This window comes from Phoenix dactylifera, chromosome 17, assembly GCF_009389715.1.
Source record: "Phoenix dactylifera cultivar Barhee BC4 chromosome 17, palm_55x_up_171113_PBpolish2nd_filt_p, whole genome shotgun sequence".
In the NCBI taxonomy this organism is placed as follows: domain Eukaryota; kingdom Viridiplantae; phylum Streptophyta; class Magnoliopsida; order Arecales; family Arecaceae; genus Phoenix; species Phoenix dactylifera.
In genome coordinates this window covers 15510120-15530449 of record NC_052408.1, presented here as the reverse complement: position 1 = coordinate 15530449, position 20330 = coordinate 15510120, and the positions used below count along the sequence as shown (strand labels likewise).

Sequence of the window (20330 nt, the reverse complement as noted above, 5' to 3'; positions counted from 1 at the left end):
AATGTGGAATGGGCCTAATATTTGAAACCGACCTAGCCCCGTAGGTCTTCAAGAATGGGTCGGGTTGGGTCATGGGCCAATCCAACCCATTTGCGTCCTTAGTTGTGGAGCTGCTTTCTGTCAGGATGCCGGTTGTAAGCCCCTTTTTTTTAAGCTGTCATAATAATCGTTTTTGCCTTTTGTCAGAATAAAATTGAGTTCGCCACTTCGGGGCTCAGTATGAAATTTGTTATATACCAATATCCTGTTAGGAGGTTGGAAGGTTGACTCCTAGGGGCAAGGCAAACCATAGATCTTCTGATGACTTCTGTTTGGCCTCTTCGTGTGACAGAGAGATTCTCTGGCCACTTCGCAACTAAATGACAAGGAAATTGACCCATTGGACGTTAAGGCATGCATGTTTTGCCCCGTGTGCATGGATGTCCTTCATTGCCTTGCTATGAGTCATTATCTGAGCACTAATATCATCATTAATATCTTTGGACATTTCTGAGGTGCAATTAATTACATGGATGTTTAGAAAATTCGATTGTGTTGTTTAAGATTAATTTCAAGTAATATTGTTTCCCTAAACATGTGATGATTGTATCATAAGTGGACTCGGTAAGTAATGCCCACCACAACCGTGAAGCTGCCTGCTAGGCTTGATAAGTTCTGGTTGGTAGCATTCTTGCAAGCCTTGTGCCATTTTGAAATAGGTCAGCTAGATCAAAGTAAGACGCAAGCATGAGAAAATTCCGACAGTCGGATCTCAAATCTCAACATTTTGTGTAAGTAGTGCCGATTTATTTGTGACAAGAATTGAATAAGAGAAGTATCTTTCTTTCTTTTTTTCTTGAAAAATTTGTTTTGATTTATCAGTTGCAACAATTGATTAAGAGAGAAGATTGCTAGTTTGCTGCAAAGATAGGACATGCAATCCCATTGCTATCAGTCCAAGGGTCGAGATTGTAACAAACTAACCATTTAATTATTCCTTCGTGTCACAAAAGAAAATAGCATATCTCCGAACCTCCACAGATTTTTTGAAATATCTGTTGAGTTCCATTCAGGCACCGAGAGAAAATCGTTGCATCTCAAGGCCTTTTATTTATTTATTTATTTTGTTCGCGTGGTCTTAACATGTTGCGCTTAATGGTTAGTTGTTTGAAGCAACAATCTGTATTCCATGGCTCTAAGAGCTGGTGCTCTCTTGGTTAAGGAGGCCTCTACTACAATTATTGGCTAGATCCTGAGACAGACAATGGAGGGGTGTACGCATCTCCTACTTCAGGACATATAGAGTTCAGCAAGAGGATGCATCTTCTTTGGAGTGAGATACATCTACCAGAAGGCGAATGGGCAGCAGATTGGATGGTCTCCTTTGTGACTGACCACTCCGATGGGATGCTCCGGATCAATGTGATGTTTTCTCCGAGGGCTTTTTGAGACATGTTGCTTTCTAACTCTGTTGGATGTATTCACACAAAAGTTGCGTGGAACGTCCCTCTTAGGAAAAAAAATATACTGGAATCCAGAGGTCTATCTTTCTTTTTTATTTCTTTCTTTTCATTTTTTTATTTAGATTAGGAGGAGCTAATGCCCACCCTTTATGTCCATCGGACGCTCTGCTGCCCTGTTCCCTTGCCCAAATAGTAAGGGATGATACCGTCCGAGCAAAGGCTTGGTAGTTCCATGGTTCTACCGTTTGAAGCTATGCGATTCAGTTGGACTGACTCAATTGGCTTAGAGGCCTACCTTAGCCTTACGCCTTGGCTACAAAATGATTCAGGCCAACGTTTTTTTTCGGCCCTTTTGAGTAGGCTGCATTTAGCCCAAACAAAGCCAAACAAATTTCGTGCGGAAGCCTGGCCCACCTCCTTTAGGCCCATCCCCTAACGCTAAGGGGTTTGGACTGTTCCGATCTCTATATCATATTGCTAGATCTTAAAACATGCACGCGAACGGCTGTGGTTAAATTTTTTTTCTTATTTTGTTGTAAAAATACAGATTTCTTTTTCTCTGTTCTTTTTAATCCTTGTGCCTAGGAAATACTGCGGGACTACATAACATCACGTTTGGACCCAAGAGGAGACCAACATCACGTATGGACTACACAAGTACTAAATGGGCTTAGTTTAAGCAAACCAGACTATCAAATGTTTGATCACAACTTCTCATGACAGATCAGTTTAAGCTAATGAGTTCCACAAATCATCATTACGTAGTCAAATAAGCATGCACGGTGCATGCAGGGCCAGAGAGATTTCTTGATAGAAAAAAGAATAAGAAAACTCGGAAAGAAAGGGAAAAAAAGTGGGGGGGTGGAAAGAATGGGAAGAAATAAGAATGGAAGGAGTCTAAAAGACCTTGGCAACATCCTTCATGAGACCAGGATTGGCACGGCAGAAGGCGGAGAACTCGCTGAAGTCGATGTAGCCATCGCCATCGGTATCGAGCTCGGCCATCATGCGGTGGATCTCATCGGTGGAGGTGGAGCCAAGGGTGCGGAGGGCCTCCCCGAGCTCGGCTGATGAGATCTTCCCGTCGCCATTGGCATCGAAGCGCTTGAACATCCTCTCCATCTCTGGTGTCACTTCTCCCATCTTTCTTAGCCTCAGCAGTGTACTGGGAGTAACTTCTTCTTCTTCCTTCTTTCTATCTCTAGGTGTGTCCGGAGCCTCGGGGAAGAGGGGTGGTGAGAGAGAAGAGAGAGAGGAGGTGGCAAGGAGGGCAGGTAATCGAAGGCAGGGAATGTAGGAGAAATAGTTGGATCTCCCTTTTGACGCGGGTTTTCGTTCTGAACAATAGAATTCTCCCCTGTTTTATTCTATCTTTTTTTTAATATATTTTATTACTGCCAATATCACGACCCATCTCGATATCGAATTTCATACCAATGCCACTCTATCATTGTATTGGTACATCCGATACGGCATCGGTTTAGTATACTAAATATTAGTATGCCTCATACCGTATATTAGTATCGAACCGATACAGTATGATACGTCTCTTATTTAGTATCTTTTATATGCTGCTAATAAGGCTACCCAATGTGTTTCAAGATCTATTTTGGATAAACTATAGATTTCGATTGGATTTATAAAAGATAGGCTTGCAAATAGTTTGTTTAACACCTGGCCTGATTTAGAGAGAGACATGCCCTGATTTTTTTCTTTTGGGTCATGAGTTTAGATCTATTTGGTTGACCAGATTAATTTGGAATGGAACATACTTTAGAGCCATCAAATCATTCAAGTCGAGACAGGTCAAGCATGATCCAAATCTAAACTAATGGAATTGGATCTAAGTTCATGTGGAATAAAAATATACTAGGGCTCTATTTCTAGAAGGAAAAATGACGATAAGGTGGATGACAAGTTTGAGAGAATCAAAAGAGGTTATCTACATGTAATGCTATTAATACTGATTCAACCTTCGTTGTGCTATAACTAATTCAACAACCTCGATTTCGATATGCAGATCCAAAGTGGGTGAAAAAGGGGTTAGGAATTTCAAAGTCATGAGATTTTGGATTGAGTTGGATCAGACCAAATCAGATTTGATCTAATGTTTGATCCATGTTAGACCCGAGCGAAGCCCAAGTTGGATCAAATATGCCAAACCCTAGCCAGTTTGCCAAATGGACCGTTCTTTAGGACCACCCACAGATCCAAGGAATCAGATCAAAGAGATAATATTTCAGACCCAACAACAGATCCAAGAGATCAGATCAGGCTACAACTAAATAAGTTGGGTACGAGTTAATCCAAAACCCATTTGCAGCACTAGCGAATGGTCTTTTAGCACCATGCTCCTAGAGCCCTCGTCTATGGCTAACTACGCTGGTCATCCCTGGTGGGACAGAAAGCTGGCCAAAGGCAAGATGATTAAGAAGCACAAGCTTGGCTTGTTAAATTGTTGTGTAACGGATATTCGAACTAAAGCAGAATTTAACTAGAGATGCTCAATTTTAGCTTATTTCTCAGTGCAAATGCTTGAACGAGCCTATGGGTGCCAAATCCAGTTTCTATTTATCATGCAAGCCCAAGTATTGGCTAGCCTATGAATCATGCTCGAGGCTTTCAATTGAACAAGCTCTATAGCTAAATCACCAAAGCCCTGTCTCAAAATTATGGTGACATAATCCTAATTTCTGATTGGGATCGACAAATGAAACATACAAACAGTTCGGTACATCGAATGGGGAGTAACATTTTGCTTCCTGTTTTCAATGGTAGAGGAATTCTGGGCCCCCGAAATATGCTTTGATTCCATTCAAGAGCTTTGTCTACAATACTAATAATATGTTACTCATAAAATTTACAGAATTCATTCAGCTCATATAGCAGGCTAACCAGACTTTTCCAAGTGAACACTTACAAGCAATACTGAACAAGGTCCTTGTACCATAATTCAATGAGACAAAGTAATGGAATGTATCTAATGGTGCTTTCCTTCACTGTTAAGAGGATATCTAATACTTATTTTGTATAGCCACCCAAATTAAAGGTAACTCCTTCTGATAACGCGAACAAGAGCTGCCTGCTGGTGTTGATAGGCCTATAAAGAATCGCAACTGCAACCATCAAACTGCTGGGTAGATATTCCTCTTCTAATCATAAAGCCCTTCTTCATACCAGATATCTACCAAAAAGTCTACCATTTCCTGCATAGTTATAGTTGCTCAAAGTGTTATTTTTAATTATGCATACAGTCAAAAAGGATAAAGATCCAACAAGAAGGCACCTCAAAATTCAAAATGGAAAAGCTATATAAATATTAAATACAGGTGCCATAACTTACAGATAATGGGATTGGCTGAGGAAAAGGTTGACCAACTGACAGTAAGTCATCATATGTAGTGCACCAGCTAGAAGGGAAATAAAGTTCGCAATGAATTAGACGATAAAGGAATTAAATAAATGATAACAGATAAGATCTTGCTTAGGATCACTGCAAAGAACTTATGCATGAATCTTGTAACACAATACTAACCACCAACAAGCTTTTTCCCAACTATCTTAACACCTTTCAACACCTATATAGAAATGTAAGAAAATAGGAACAGAAAACATCTTTTTGCAGGAAAATGAGGACTCATGGCATTTTTTTTATGAGGTCACTTTCATTATTTTAAAATTTCTTGTACTGTCTAGCCAGGATAAGGACAAAATACAGAACAGAACCATGCAGCACTGCAGACACAACATTGCTTGCTGCTGACTGGCAGGAACAACCAGCAACCACAGCCTCCCCCACCTTTCCAAGGAAAAGGCACTCTGTGGGTCCAAATAAACACACCATGTAGCATACTCAAATACCCATCATATCATCTACAGCAAAGAAGTTAGGACTGACTGAAAGGTTTTCCATTTCATCTTTACGGAACTCAATCACTTAACAAAATTATGAAATATTTTTGAGTAAATCAACCCAAAGCACGAGGTTATCGCCATTATGGAGTCTAGGGAGGGTCACATGTACGCAGCTTACCCCCGCATGCGGAGAGGCCATTTCCGTGTCTTGAACACATGATCTCTAGATCACAGTGGAGCAACATTACCATCGCGCCAAGGCTCACCCTCTATTGATAATGCTAGATATAAATATTTACATCAAAAAGTAGTGCTTTTTATAAAACAAGAATTCTCCTCCATTATAAGACATAAAGATGATAATGCAGCATAAGATGATATAAAGATGCCCACATAAGGTCATAAATTAGGCCAGGTTAGAGAGTTCGATCAACAAACAGAAAGCAGGTGGGAAGAAAATAGGAGTGCTTCTATTATTACAAAAAAATTGAAGCAGAAAAGCTTGCATTGTTGGATCAACTGAATGAATTAGATTACCATTCGAGAAAAAAATGCCTTCGTAGTTATTGAAACAATAGAGTACAAACATGAAAGAGTCAAATAAGATATCTTACCTTATTATAGGTTCTCTTGATCTTCTATGGGATCCATTTGACCGATCACCAACCCATTCTCTTCTCATCTCATTCCAAGCTATAGCAGCTGCACAACATAATAAGCAAATTCCCACAGCATTTAGCACAAAAGGGATTTTGTATTTTTAAACCAAATTACAGCAAAAAAATAGAAATAAATTACAAATGGCCAATAAAGTTAAACTTTCTCCCAAGGTAGAGATTCTGAAGATGGTGTAAGACCCAAGAAAGAAGATTATGTCTGCTAAACTCATGGCTGCTACTCAATTTACATTAATTCCAACCCCCCCCCCCCACCACCACCACCACCACCACCATTTTTTGTAATCGCTATTCACAAAAGTAATAGAAAATTTTAATTGGAATTGCAAATGAAGTTTTCAGGAAAATTGAAGTCTTACTAATTCTTCATATTCTATATATAACCAATGCAAAATCTGGTACTCTGATTCCTGCTTAGGTTTCAACACTCAAATATTATGTATGGATGCAAGCTTATTTTTTGTTTCCAATCTAAATTTGTGTGCATGTGTTCATTTCCCCCCTTCATCCGCATGGGTTTAAGCAATCCCGGAGGGGAAACCAGCGTTTTTTGCAAATATAAGTTTAAAGGGTTACTAAACCATGGTCAAGCCAATCTGTCATGGATAAAGGTGAAAGATGTGAGTAGAAAAGACTCAGTTGAGCAGCTATATGGTCTTCGTTTCCCTATTCTTTATAAAACCTTAAGAGAGATTCTGTAAACAAGAACAGCCAATTAAATGTTCATGTTAAAAAGCAACATTAAAAGAGGTGGCTATTCCATGTCAGTATTACACTGTAATACGAGATAAAGTAAAATCTAGAAGAAAGTGGGATTATAAATCAGTAGACAGATCCAACAAGATGAAATGGCATTCCTTTATACTAGGACGCATTGGAATTTATATTATTGTGGTGTGTAGAACAAAGCAATGACGCCTTAGAGTTACATGTAATGAATCATAATTTACTCAAAATCTAGTATTACATTCCAGTAAATACTGACCTTGGTTGATAAATGAAGAGTCATTTCCATTTTCCTGCAAAAACTTGTTTTCTTCGCCAACAGAAGGGGCACCTGAAGACAGGTATGTTTCAGGGGTGTGAAAATTGCTGTTATTGCTTTCCATTTTGTCTGGAGTAGATAACCATGGCCTTTCTCTACAGATTGATAAGTGGCCTATGTTCCAATCTTGGTGGGCGTTCAATGATCTGTCCGTTGATTCACTTTTGGCTAGTCCTCCCAAACAACACCTGCTCTGTAGAAAGATTGACAAAATTGAGCTGGTGCACTTTGTACAATGAGTACATACCACTAAACTTTTATTTCAAGTAATATGAAACAAGAGGGTGTGCACAAACAAATAAACATAAACACAAGATAAGTGCATTAAGAATAATAATGATAACAACAATAATAAAATAACTAAAAAACTTTCGACAAGAAGCACCTACCCCATATAAGCTAAGAGAAAGTGTCTACTGTTGGACTATCCATCTAATATCACCGAGTACAGTCTGAATGACAAGTCACGTAGGACTATGGAATGGACTTCTCACTTCCAATTAGTACGAAAGTCCCGATCTCACCCTCCTGTTCACCAATGTCAGCATCAAAGTCCCAAACTTTGTGCAAATTTTCAGACATGCAGACTATGGGACACGAATCTTCCATAAGAAAACCAAGCAACAACTAATAATTTAGAAAGTAACATTTATAACTCCAATGCAAATGACTGCTAAATCTCTGATTAGTGACTATTTATTTAAGTACTATATCTTAAAATGCTTTTGAACTTTTATCACATTTTTGGGAAAGTAAATATAATGACATATAGCTTGCAGAGGCATCATAGAGAAGAAGGAACAGAAATAACAAAAGAAAACAATTCACAACTACTAATTCAAAATAGCAAGTATTATCCACAACGGAAAACTAAATCAATTTAGAAAAAAGAAAAGAAAGAAAAGAAAAAAGCACCTATACAGAGTGGACTGAGCCCGAACTACAGGTCAATGGTATTATTTTTAGCATATAATAAGATGATAGGCACCAACAAACTTTTTTTGTGGGTTCATAACTTCTTAAGCAAAGGATTACTAATACATCCATGAGGGACTAGAAAGGGCAACTTGACACAATAAAAGGTGGATGCCATAGGATGCAACCTATAAGTGGTAACTTATCATAAAAACTTAAAGGAAGAGGTTACAAAACAGTCAATAAACCAGTTTTACCACATAAAAACAACGGACAGCAAACTTGACCCATGAGCATAATATGATCGTTGCATGCATAAGGATGCTAAGGTGAAATCCTGCTAGAACTTAGAACAGAAATCAAAAGTAATAGCTTATAAGAAGGTTAGGAGCGGTACCGATAAGAGCATAGAAGGAACCATTTGGGGCACTTTGGCCACATGCAGCATAACTCAGAGACTGCCCAGGGGTTTACATTAATTTAGAAGATCAAAAACTATTGAAAGATCAAACACAGAAATGCCAAAATCAACGTAGATGGAGGAAGTGGAGAAATGAGTTTATGACATTTTGCTGCTTGCGTCTTGGACTTGGATTAGAGTCATTTCAGAAGTATGATACGCAAAAACAACCTCAAATACATAGCAAAAGGCTCTAATTTATGTTTAGGTATCAACATGTACATCAGCATGTTTAATCTGTACTTTACATTTATGTATCAAGGATAGCATTATGTCAGATAGCCTGTAGCTTCATTACGTAGCAAGGATGAAGTAGGTTTACGGTGAGGGGGTTTACATTAATTCAGAAGTTCAAAAACTATTGAAAGATCAAACACAGAAGTGCCAAAATCAACATAGATGAAGTGGAGAAATGAGTTTATGACATTTTGCCGTTTGCGTCTTGGACTTTGATTAGAGTCATTTCAGAAGTATGATACACAAAAACAACCTCATATAGATGGAAAAAGGCTCTAATTTATGTTTATGTATCAACATTTACATCAGCATGTTTAACCTGTACTTTACATTTATGAATCAAGGATAGCATTATGTCGGATAGCCTGTACTTTCATTATGTAGCAAGGATGAATTAGGTAATTTAACCTCAGATGGGCTCCCTGGCAGTTGCTAGATTGAAACTTTGTTTATCAGTCTCTACTTAAAAACATTATTTTCCTTTCATTGTGTTGTATTCAGTTGCAGTAGGCATTTTATGCTCACATCCTTACATCTTGCCTAAGTTCACAAATAAAAACATTTAGAGCCTGTTTGGATGCTTGCACAGGCTATTCAATGAATATTCCTTGTATAGTTGGTGCTCAAAAGATGTTAGGATGGGAAGAGAGAAACTTCTCTAAATAGAGAGATCTTATGATCATAGAATTCCTAAAGGATCTGGCTATGGTAAATCACCTTTTAGATGGAACAAGTAATCCTTATTTTTTAAGGATTGTGCACTCAGAAGAGTTTTCGATCCCAATAATTCTTCCTCGCCGGTGTCTATCTCCTTCTCATACGAAATTCTGATCCAAAGCATTTGTTATTTGGGCATCCATAACACCCCCCGCGCCCCCCTCCCCCCCAACCCCGCCATGAGGTTATTGTATTAACCACCTTTGCAAAACAAAAGCCAGAGTGGGACCTTTCAACACTTCAAAAGCAATTCAGCTTGCTGCCATGTACATGGGCTATAATCTGCCTCTTATATCTCAATCCATGACTTTCTTGCAATACAACTTGACATTTGAAATAACTTTAACAGGATTCCTCCTTTCAAGAAAATTAATGAATAGGATTTCTCATGCATGACATAGATGTAAGTAACCATTATGTGATAGATGTGGCCTAATATTACTCTACCAATAAGGCTTTTCTGACCATCATTAAGGTTATCATCAAGTTGAGTTCATGCACGTGGGGGGTGGGGGGGTTGGCTGGGGTTGCAGAAAACTGCTAAAAAGCATGCCCTGCTTTTCAGATTTGATTAGCACATAAAATGAAATCTACGTTGCCTTCATTTATAGCTATTCTACTTTCATCCACAATGAACTAGCAGAAGATACTAACAGTATATTCTTATGCTGGTAAAAAAGGGGGAGTTAAAAAAGAATAGACTGCATGATAATCATCTAATATGTAATATTTTTCAGCTCCAATAAAACAACTGAAAGCAAAATAATAATAATAATAATAACCATAATAAGAATAACAATAAAAATAGCAATAATAACAATAATAGCAATTATAAGAATAGCAATAGCAATAACAATAACAATAAAAATAACGATAGCGATAGTGATAGCAATAGCAATAACAATAGTTGTTGGTGATAATAGCAATTCAAAAGTTGTACTCAAAAATGTTCTCGCTCCAAAACAACATCAATTTCAGTTTATAATTGATCTAAGAGGATCCCTAGATCGATGTGAACTATTTTGGTCGCTACGAGTACGGCTGGACAAGGTCCGAGAGCAAAATCCGCCACATCAGAAAGTCGAGTCACAGACCAAACTTCTGAAAGTCATAATTTGGTCATACGATGTCCTATTGAGATGATCTTTTTAAAAAAAAAAATGAATAGTTTTTTGAGATCTACACTATGATGCCCCACCCTATAGGGAGCGGCACTCCTAACGATTAGGCCCAAACTCCATCGTTTGGGGTCTGAAACGAGCCGATCAAACCAACAGTTTTCTTTTCGGATAAGACTCTGAGCGTAGCTCTTTTATCCGAGAAAATTTAGATGGAGCGGCAGAAGGCAGCCTCAAGAATTTTAGTTTTTTTTGAAGATTGCTACTAATGATGTCTATTTTAGAAAAAAAAAAATCCTACCATAATTCCCAAATTGTGTAAGAACGGATTTCACCATTATAAATAGAGGCTATGCACATCAATTTTTTAATCAGAAAGATTCGAGTTAAGCATGTCAAAGAAAATCTTTCTCGATCAGATCCATAATCACAACACAACACCCTAGGCCTAAACCACCATTGCTGATCATAATATAACTACTTGGGCAACTATAAGTAAATGAGCATACAATAATTTAATCCAACAGGAAAAGCCTAAACTATACAAATTCGGTACTTTTCATGTTGTCCAGATTGGCATTACAGTTCAGACAGTTTCAGGCACAAATAACCTAATACCATGTTCACGTAATGAACATAGGCTTTTACCTAAACATAAGCAAGTCAATAAGAACTACTGCAACTAAATCATCCCCCACTGGAATTCTATTAATCTTTGAACCGAATCCCATAAAAAGAATCAAGAAAATCGCAGTTATTCCACGATAAAGAATCACACATACCGAAATCCAAACATAACGAGCATATAAAAATCAACAAAAAAAAAAGGTCCAAAGAAAATACATCAATAAAACCAAATTCATCGTTTAACAGAGCCAAGAACTAAACCAAGTAGAACTGGGAAAACATTCCGAGATTAGAACGCTATCACGAGATCAAAACTGAGAAATTAGAACGGAACAAGAGATTCTCAAAACAAGAGAAAGAAAGGAGGGGTCTTCCATACCTTCGGCCGGGGATTCGTCGGGAGAAGCGGTTGGAGGAGAGGGTGGGATAGGCGGTGTTTTTGCAGCGCAGGGACCGGATACGGGGTGCGGAGGACGCCGAATGCCGGAGCGGAGGGTTGGGTTACAGCGGACGGGGTAGTCGGTATATACGCTGCGCGTGCTATTCGTGGAATTGGAGAATCTCGATTACCAGTCCATCGGATAAGATTAAAGGAAGGTGGATTGCTCTAATGTCTATTTCTTTCGTTCAAACGGTCGGCGCCGCATTTATCCAAAACGAAATAAAAAACCGGTACGCACCGTTTCTTCCAAACGGTGGGCGATTCTGATTCCACCCTATCTCATTATAGTTATTTTTGGAAATGAAAGCGACAATGCAAAGCTAAAAAATTTATTATAACTTCAATATTCATAAACCAAAATAATCTTATTTTATAATAGATAACAAAACAGTTCTGATTATAAAATTTAATTTTCTGCCCAGTAAAAATCCAAACTACTACACAATAAGTAATTAAAATTATCAATTAATTATACTAAATATATAAATATCATATCAATAGTCAGAAAAACTCATAAATAATATACGGATAAGTTTTTATTGTCGTCTTTTCAAAAAACACACACACACTCACACATATATATATATATACACACACACACACACACATATATATATACACACACACACACACATATATATATATATACACACACATATATATACATATATATACACATATATATATATACACATATATATATATATATACACACACACATATATATATACATATATAGATATATATCATATATAACCAATTGTTCAACAACAATTTTTTATGTCATGTTATTCATTCTCATTAATTTGATTTTCGAGATTCTTATTACTTTCTTTTCCGGCTTTAGACTGACCAAGGTCTTGACTCAGTCCATGACTAATACCATACCACGTTATAGCATGTGGCGGCCATCCCACTCATAGTAGCTTCCATGCATAAGCCCATGGCGGTTATCCCACTCATAGTAGCTTCCACGCATAAGCCTATGACGGCTATCCCACTCGTAGTGGCTTCCACGCATAAGCTCGTGGCGGCTATCCCAGTCATAGTGGCTTCTACATATAAGCTCGTAGCAGCTATCCCACTCGTAGTAGCTTCCATGCAGCTATCCCACTCGTAGTGGCTTCTATATTATAGCCTATGGTTGCTTTCTAAGTGTCAGCCCATGGCGCTATGATGAGGTTAGTCCAAACCATATCTTATTCATCTGATTTATCAATTAGCGGACTAATAACCTAGATTGCCTACCGTCGTCTATTACCAGGTCCCTCATGCTCTGTTACCACCTACTCAAGTCAACTAGAGAGAGACACCAAGAGGAAGAAAATAGAGAGAGGAATGGAAGGAGAAAAGAGAAAAAAAAAGAGAGGGAAGAGGGAAGAGAAGAGAAAAACCCTCTCTTCCGACCCTCATCCCTTCCCCCTCACAAGACCAAGGGAGTGGCAGCCATGGTGGCTTCCCCCCTTCTCAACGGTGACTATGGCCGCAGCCCCAACCAAACTGGCAATTGGCAACAATAGAAATAGGAAAAAGAGAACCAAAAAAAGAGTACCCTATTTTGAATGCAAATCCAACGAATATTGGCTTAAAAAGGCCAAGAACAATGGCTAGAAGTCTGAGAAAAAAAGGGCATAAGGCGAAGTACTCTCACTGTGGTCCGGCAAGGTTCCGGCAACCTTTTTGACACGACGAATCGAGGAGGAGGCTCCAAGAAGAAAAGCTTGAATCAGGGGATTTCTAGCCTTTTCTTCAATGGATCTCAAGGATGAGGATGGAGAATCTTAAATAGGCAAGAGTACTTGTTTGATTCGCCTTGAATCGCCGATTTTCCAGCGCAATAAGGTTCTTAAACTCTGTTAGGACTCTTCTTCCCTGATTTTTCTCACGTGCGCGTCTTCCCTCATGGGATCGTGGGTCTGGCCACTCCGGGCCGGCCCATGGTCAGGTTGGCTAATTGGGCAACTTGGTTGAGGTTGGGCATGGCCTATTTGGGCCGGCCCACAAGCCCATAGGCTGGGCTAGTCAGAAGCAAGCTCCGTTGGCTACTCCAGGCTGGCCCACGAGCCTAAAAAATTCTAGCTTATTATAGTTATTTTCTTCTTAAAAATGATTCATTAAATATAATTTATACCTAAGAAGTCAAATTTATATATTTTAATGATCTCTCACCTAATTATTTAAATAAGTGACAAAATAGATAATTTGAATAGTAGAAATTATCTTTTGACTACCCGATGCGTTCTGGGACTCATTATCTTTTGATTTTTTTGGATGTATTCGTATCCGATATATATAATTTATCCATTCTAGCAAAAAAAAAAAAATAGAACTTCTTCTTACTAGTTCTCATTGTCCAAACCTCGAAGATATGGTATGTAGCCCACAAATTACTAAATATTTTTCCTAACTAGACTCAAAACTCCATTTTGATGCCACATTAAAAGCATGAACTTAGTTTTGATCCCAGAACAATCAAACCAGGTAAACCTCATAGTATAAAAATTTACAAAGTAAAAGCTCAAAAGAATATGCATAACTTCAGCAATTATCTCTAGAAAGATAGCTAACTTTTCTAGCCCAAAAATTAATAATTTTCTAATTTTAACTAGAGCTCTTATTTGCTCGAGTATTTTGTCTTGGAGAAAATACATAATCCATTGACCCTTTTCTGTTTGCCTGTTGGCCCAATACAATAAATCTTCATTTCTTTTAGGTCCCCGGACTTTATTTTAATTGTCCAAATGTGGAACAAAGAAGAGCACCAGATATACACGGCTTGTTTAAAAAAAAGCACCCTGTTAACTATTCAATTAATTATCTGCTAATGTAACGTATGTACGACCCCATCTGTTTTCAGATCGCACTACGCCTGCCTGCCTATGCCTACTGCTAGGCTGTACATTTTTTCCGTACGTCATGTCAAATTTTTTTCCCTTCTGAAGATCACAATTAAATTATACTTACCTCTTATAATTTAAAAAATTATATTTATCTTTTAAAATTTATTTTGTTAATATTTTAAACTAAATTTAATAAAATATTAGCCGAACTGTTAATTTTAAATAAAATTTAAACAATCATTCAAAGATATATGGAAATATACGGTATATAGCATCTTATTTAAGAAAAATTTTATTTTTTTTACGTGAGATAAACTGTTTCATTAAAATTATTAATTTAACCCGATGGAAGTATTAATTGTTTTTTAATTTTTTTGGTGTAATAATGTAAGCTCTTCTTTTTTTTTTTTTTTCTGCTGCTAAATCGGATGATCTATACAACACGTGTACGGATGCATCCAATAAAATCAAAAAACAAAATATCACGGAGCTCTCGATGCAGCTCCCCGTCCCCTGCCCATAGGGTACTACTGACATGGTTAGCCATATACATGGCCACCCAATCCACAGCCCCATTGGCTTCTCTAAACACATACTTCGCGTGAACCATCCCTTCGTCCCTCATCGTCATCCAGATATCGCGGATCAAGGGATGATCGGCAGCACCAACCCTCTGACCCCTTTGGATCCAGCTAATGACCGTAGCTGAGTCACCTTCCAAAATAACTGAACTGGCTGAGAGCATACACTGAGCATGTCGAAGATCCGCCCAGGCAGCTCTCAGCTCCGCTCCAGGGACCGTGCAGTCAAATAACTGACAGCCTCCCGCCGCCACAACTCTGGAGTTTGGGTCCCTAATAACGAAACCCACTTCATTTTTTGTGCTACCATCCAGCACCGATCCATCAAAATTGATCTTGAGGAAGCTAGAAGGTGGGGGCATAATGTAAGCCTTTAGCTGTGATATGAATACTTGTACTCATCGGCAGCACAAACGATTCATCCATTGCGCTCGTGTGGACAAACTTATTCACGTGTGCACGCCAAGTGTGGCTAGGGACGCTACATTATCTTGTGTAGAAGCCATACACTAGCCATAAGGATCATCACGTCGCTGATCTTGATGCAGTCACAGCTCCGAAGAGCAGGGTAGTGTCGGCAGGAAGCGTGTGGGGACGGAGTTGACTGTTCCCAGGGTCTGTTGCAAGGACGTACGGTTGGTCGGTTTTGAGCACGGAGGAAGAGGCTCTTTTTTGGCTCTTCTCTCGCTTGGCATCATTCAATGCATTAATGGCATAGTTGGAAGGATTTAAGACTCGCAGCAACCAAAGCTTCTCCCCGGCTTTCCTTCTTCCTCCCTGGCAACCATTTTTTCAAGCAAAGCCATTCTCGTGCCCCCGATCAACCTTTCACGTGAGATTCTCATCAGTTGATGCCCAAGCTAAAAGGATGTTGCTGGGGACTGTGATGTCGTCCTAATGATTAATCCTCATGTGGACTAAAATAGTACTCTCAATAATTTTCAAGCTGCAATCCAGTTAATTACTCAACCATGAGCCTGACAAATATAAATAATCTTTTACCTCCGCTCAGCCTACCCAGGAGCGGCTTAATATATTTGAGAACAGCTCAAAAACCCCAACATAAATATTTTGAGGACCTCAATGCATAAATAAATAATAATAATAAATTTTTTTAGATAAAAAATACGTTCCAACATAAATGCATTTGAAGGTCTCAATGCATTTGGACGTTCATGTTAAGACTCACTATAATAAATGCATTAAGAGGTCAGGACCTTAGGCGGCTAAGCGGTCGCTTAAGAGTTAAGCCGGTTCGGAGTCTAATTAACTTGCAAATCTAGCATTCCCTTGTTATAGAAAAAAAATTCCAACAATAATGATGCATCCAGTCATTTGAGAGCAATGCATATCCAAATCATTTAAGATGTGGGGTTAGGTGTTTGACGAGCATGATTTCAAGATGAAATGTGTCTATCAATGTCTTTTTAGTAACAATGCAAGTCACACAAAAAAAATAGGAAAAATCTTAGTTCACAGGCTAATAGGTACATATCCGTGTCTCTGAATCACATGCTTGAGTTAAAATTTATTTTTTTTAGATCATGAAAGGTGGCAGTATATGACTGACCAGCCAACTGAGATATCAGATCTGTAATAAATAAGTCTAGATTTGACGCAACGAAGTTTGGATGGTAGATGCATTGATTTGATTAAACTTGTTTATTAAATATATCAAGTTCGAGCATAAAGGTACAACTTATTTAACCTATTTGCACCGACTAATAGTCAAATTACTTTCGATCAACTTGTTTACATTTTCATTTATTCATGTCGAATTAGGTAAACAGATCATTGCATATTTGATCCAACTTGACTTGTTTTCTTTAGAGACAAATTGCCTAATTTATTTATTAAAGGGTTGAAGTCTAATCTCAAACCTTAACCTGCATAATAAAATAGATTGAAGCCAGATTGCCATTTTTTTAATACTTATATCTCAATCCAATTCAAACTTGACTCGATCCATTACTTCTATTATTTTTTTCCAATTTTTTGATTACTTTGTTTTCAACCCCACTATTTTTCTCAATTTTAGTGTTTTAGATATTTGGTGCCATCTTTTGCCATTACGTTATATTAGTAAAATATTTATTTATAATTCTTTTTTCTTCTAACTTAAGAAATATGAATTATTGATGAGCCAAAAGCCTACCCAGTAGCATTCACAAGTATTACAGAAACTCCTTCAATTCCAATAGTCCATGAGTGACTCAATATATTTGAGGGCCTAAAGCGAACTCACTAAGAAAGACCTTTTTTCTTTTTCTTTTGTCTTTGAGGTCTTCTCTCTGCAGTGGGCCGGCCTAAGGCGAACTTACTAAAGGAGATTTTTTTCCCCTATTTTGTCTTTGAGGCTTTCTCTGTAGTAGGCCTTCTTTTGGCCGGAGCCTTTAGCGACCGTCCCAGTCGTCTAAGGATTAAGCTGGCTCTGTGATAGCCATAATCGCTTAAAATTATTGTATAAATTACTATAGTTTGATTAGAGAGCCAATTTCATCTCTGCAACGGATCTAAACTGGACCCAAACTTCAGATGATGCCTGTTCAAAGTAGGGACCTATTCCTTCAAATTGGCAACGTTAGGGCGTTGGGAAGGGGGGTATCCCCTAAGCTCATGGATTGTCGGCCACGGGGTCCTTTCGAAAGACACGGAGTCGTGGTGGACGAACGGTCCTCCGGGCGCTCGACTCTTCTGTCGTGACTTGAATTCCTTGTCTCGAGGCGATAGCAACTTGACATGGTGAAGTATGCCGTATTAAACCATGCCGTTTCCTATTTTTGGATGCTTTTTCTCCAACGGCTACATTTCACGTCCTATCCAAGAACGTTGTGGAGAATGATGCACTCCATGGCGAGGAACCTGAGGTTCCCTGGAAAAAATGAGTACTTACAACTTCACATGATTAGATGTACAGCTAGCAACTTTGAGGACCGTTACCAAATGGCTGCTTTATTTTTCACCAAAAAAAAATTGGCTGCTTTAAATGATTTTGTTTCCCATCTTCGGATGACTTTTTTTTTTTTTTTTTTTGCAGCGGCTATATTCACATCCTAGATGCAGATTAATGGGGGAGAGACTTTCTTAATCATGGGGGAACAGGATCTTCCACTGAATAATGTGAAATTACCGTGGTTCAAAAAATTCTGCTTAATTGATCATTTCTTCTTAGATGGTCGAATTTTGTTCTTTCGATGAATCATAAAAATTGATGCATATTAAGATTTTTTGAATCGTAGAGATTTATGTATTGCATCACATGAGCAACATTTTATTTAGTGCGCTCCAATAAAACAATGCCGTGACAATGTAAAGTTCTGACATGACTTAGACTTGCAATTCTCTAATTATAACTTCATCTAAAAGTCATATAAAATTATATCAAGTTTAGATAAATTTTACATGAACAAATAATAGCCAATAAAATTTGTTTAACTTATTAGGTTTGAATCTAAATTCATAACTAATTTACATGCATTCCGTTGATCCTTTGCTTTTGTTTTTCCTTCTAGAACTTGCATGAAAGAAAATTTAAATCAAAATTAGGCTAAGGGCGGAGCTCAAACCAAAATCCAGGGTATCAACCTTCAAAAACTCTACAACTGCACTAGTTGGTACAATCAAAATATTTTACTTAGGTTACAAATGAGATGATGTTTTTTTCTCAAGAAATATCTATAGGAGGATCTTTTAAGACAAGTAAACTAGACATTGGGATTTAGGTATATGACTAGTGCTTCTCTTCTGCCAAGGATAATCCTTTTGGATTGACAATTGAATCTAAGCGATATCATTTTAAAAAAATAGTCTCAGCTAATTAAGATACCGCAAGCGTTTCATGAGTAGCCCAAGATTTATTCATAGAGCACCTAGAAAAGTTGTAACTTGAATGATAAATGAATAATATCTAGATCGAGTGCAAAGAAAAATCACTTACATATTATCATGACCTTTTCTTTGATTGTACATAGAATATGCTTGATATAATTTTGATCATTTGCCTTTTTTTTAAGTTAGTTGTGGCGAGTTTCCTCATGCTTTTAGCTCCAAGGCAGTGCCATTAATTCCTCGTCAGTATAAAAAGGCTCTTGTCGCCCCAATTATTCCTTAAGCAATGTAACCAAGAGACCACTATTTGTCGGTAATTCGCATGCGGCACATGTGACATAACTTGAGACTAGGGATGCATGCAAGGCTCCATCAAACCCCGAGCCAATCCAAACAAACAGCCCACGAAAGCTACACGAGCACCAATAAGAGAGACAGATTCGCCGTCCTTAGCTGTAACCTATGTGGGTCCAGCCAGGACAAGGGGTCTTAATGCCATTGCAGCATCTCAAGTACATATAATTAGCTGTCATCGCATCTCACCAAATGGAGCTGACTCACTCATCTTGCTTAATGCAAGCAAACAAGATGTGAGTTCTAAGCCATGCTTGCATTCAAAGCATTTGTTATACATACTGACTTCAATTGTAACAAAAGACCTACACCTATATATCCATATCTCCAGCCATGGGTGCCCAATTTGTTGTTTCTTTTGCCTGTTAAATCACCACTTATCTCAAAAATTTAAGTTACTAAAATGAGATAATTTTTTTATATATTTTATATTTTTTCATACTTCTCCTCACTTGTGGACCGGACTTTTCTTTAATGAGTAAGCCTAACATGCGAATTTTTTTTAATAATAAAATTGAAGAGTACGAGGACCGAGTTTGAACTCAGAACCTCTGCTCTGATACCATGTTGAAATCACCACTTGTCCCCAAATTTTAAATTTTTACATATTTCAACATTGCCACCAGTACATGTTTATACATGCACAGCAAGCATATGCAAATAGCATGCCTCATAAGAATAAATGTGGTTGTATCAGAGATAGCACATCATTATACCGATATAAGCATGACATTGGCCTAGGGATCTATGAATATCTTGTAAGAATCAATTACTCCGCATAAATAGCCAAGTCCGATCACAATGACTAATGGCAAACTAGGCCCTACCTTAATGGCCGCACTCCATGATTGGGAGGAGGTTCTATATTTAAATTGATGTAGGTAAGTACCACCATCACTTATTTTGAGATGATTGGTAGTAGAATAGGAAGTCTGCATGCAATCAAAACGAGTAGAGCCAATGGAATGTTGCAGCAATCATTTTTACGAACGCTACGAATTACTTCCATGATATCCAAAACATGCCTCAGCTGCATGCATGCCGGAGGATGAATTTCTGATCAAATTTTGGCCTAGAAGTTGAATTTATGATTTGCCTTATCCAAAATATTATTTGCCACGCAGTAAAGCTTATTAAGACTCTGATTTCAATTGAGACTTGAGACTGGACCACTGCCAAGACACAACGCTCC

General features: G+C 38.0%; 2 protein-coding genes across 4 annotated transcripts; both read right to left on the bottom strand.

Moving 5' to 3' along the window:
• Nucleotides 1–2229: 2229 nt before the first annotated feature.
• On the bottom strand, nucleotides 2230–2613 carry LOC103705506 (polcalcin Phl p 7-like). Its single transcript, XM_008789237.3, has one exon. It carries the CDS (start codon nucleotides 2583–2585, stop codon nucleotides 2340–2342), a length of 246 nt encoding a protein of 81 aa, XP_008787459.1. The 5' UTR covers nucleotides 2586–2613; the 3' UTR covers nucleotides 2230–2339.
• A 1594-nt stretch (nucleotides 2614–4207) lies between these two features.
• Nucleotides 4208–11757, bottom strand: LOC103705507. Of its 3 annotated transcripts, none has more exons than XM_008789239.4 (6): nucleotides 11473–11757; nucleotides 7409–7621; nucleotides 6960–7207; nucleotides 5912–5999; nucleotides 4786–4852; nucleotides 4208–4648 (listed from the first exon to the last, which is right to left on the bottom strand). In XM_008789239.4, exons 2-6 carry the CDS (start codon nucleotides 7411–7413, stop codon nucleotides 4595–4597), a joined length of 462 nt encoding a protein of 153 aa, XP_008787461.1. In that variant the 5' UTR covers nucleotides 7414–7621; nucleotides 11473–11757; the 3' UTR covers nucleotides 4208–4594. The 3 variants fall into 3 exon arrangements, with proteins under 3 accessions (XP_008787461.1, XP_008787460.1, XP_008787462.1); XM_008789238.4 differs by having other exon boundaries at nucleotides 7409–7547; XM_008789240.4 differs by having other exon boundaries at nucleotides 6960–7212; nucleotides 7409–7547; nucleotides 11473–11751.
• Between the last annotated feature and the right edge of the window lie 8573 nt (nucleotides 11758–20330).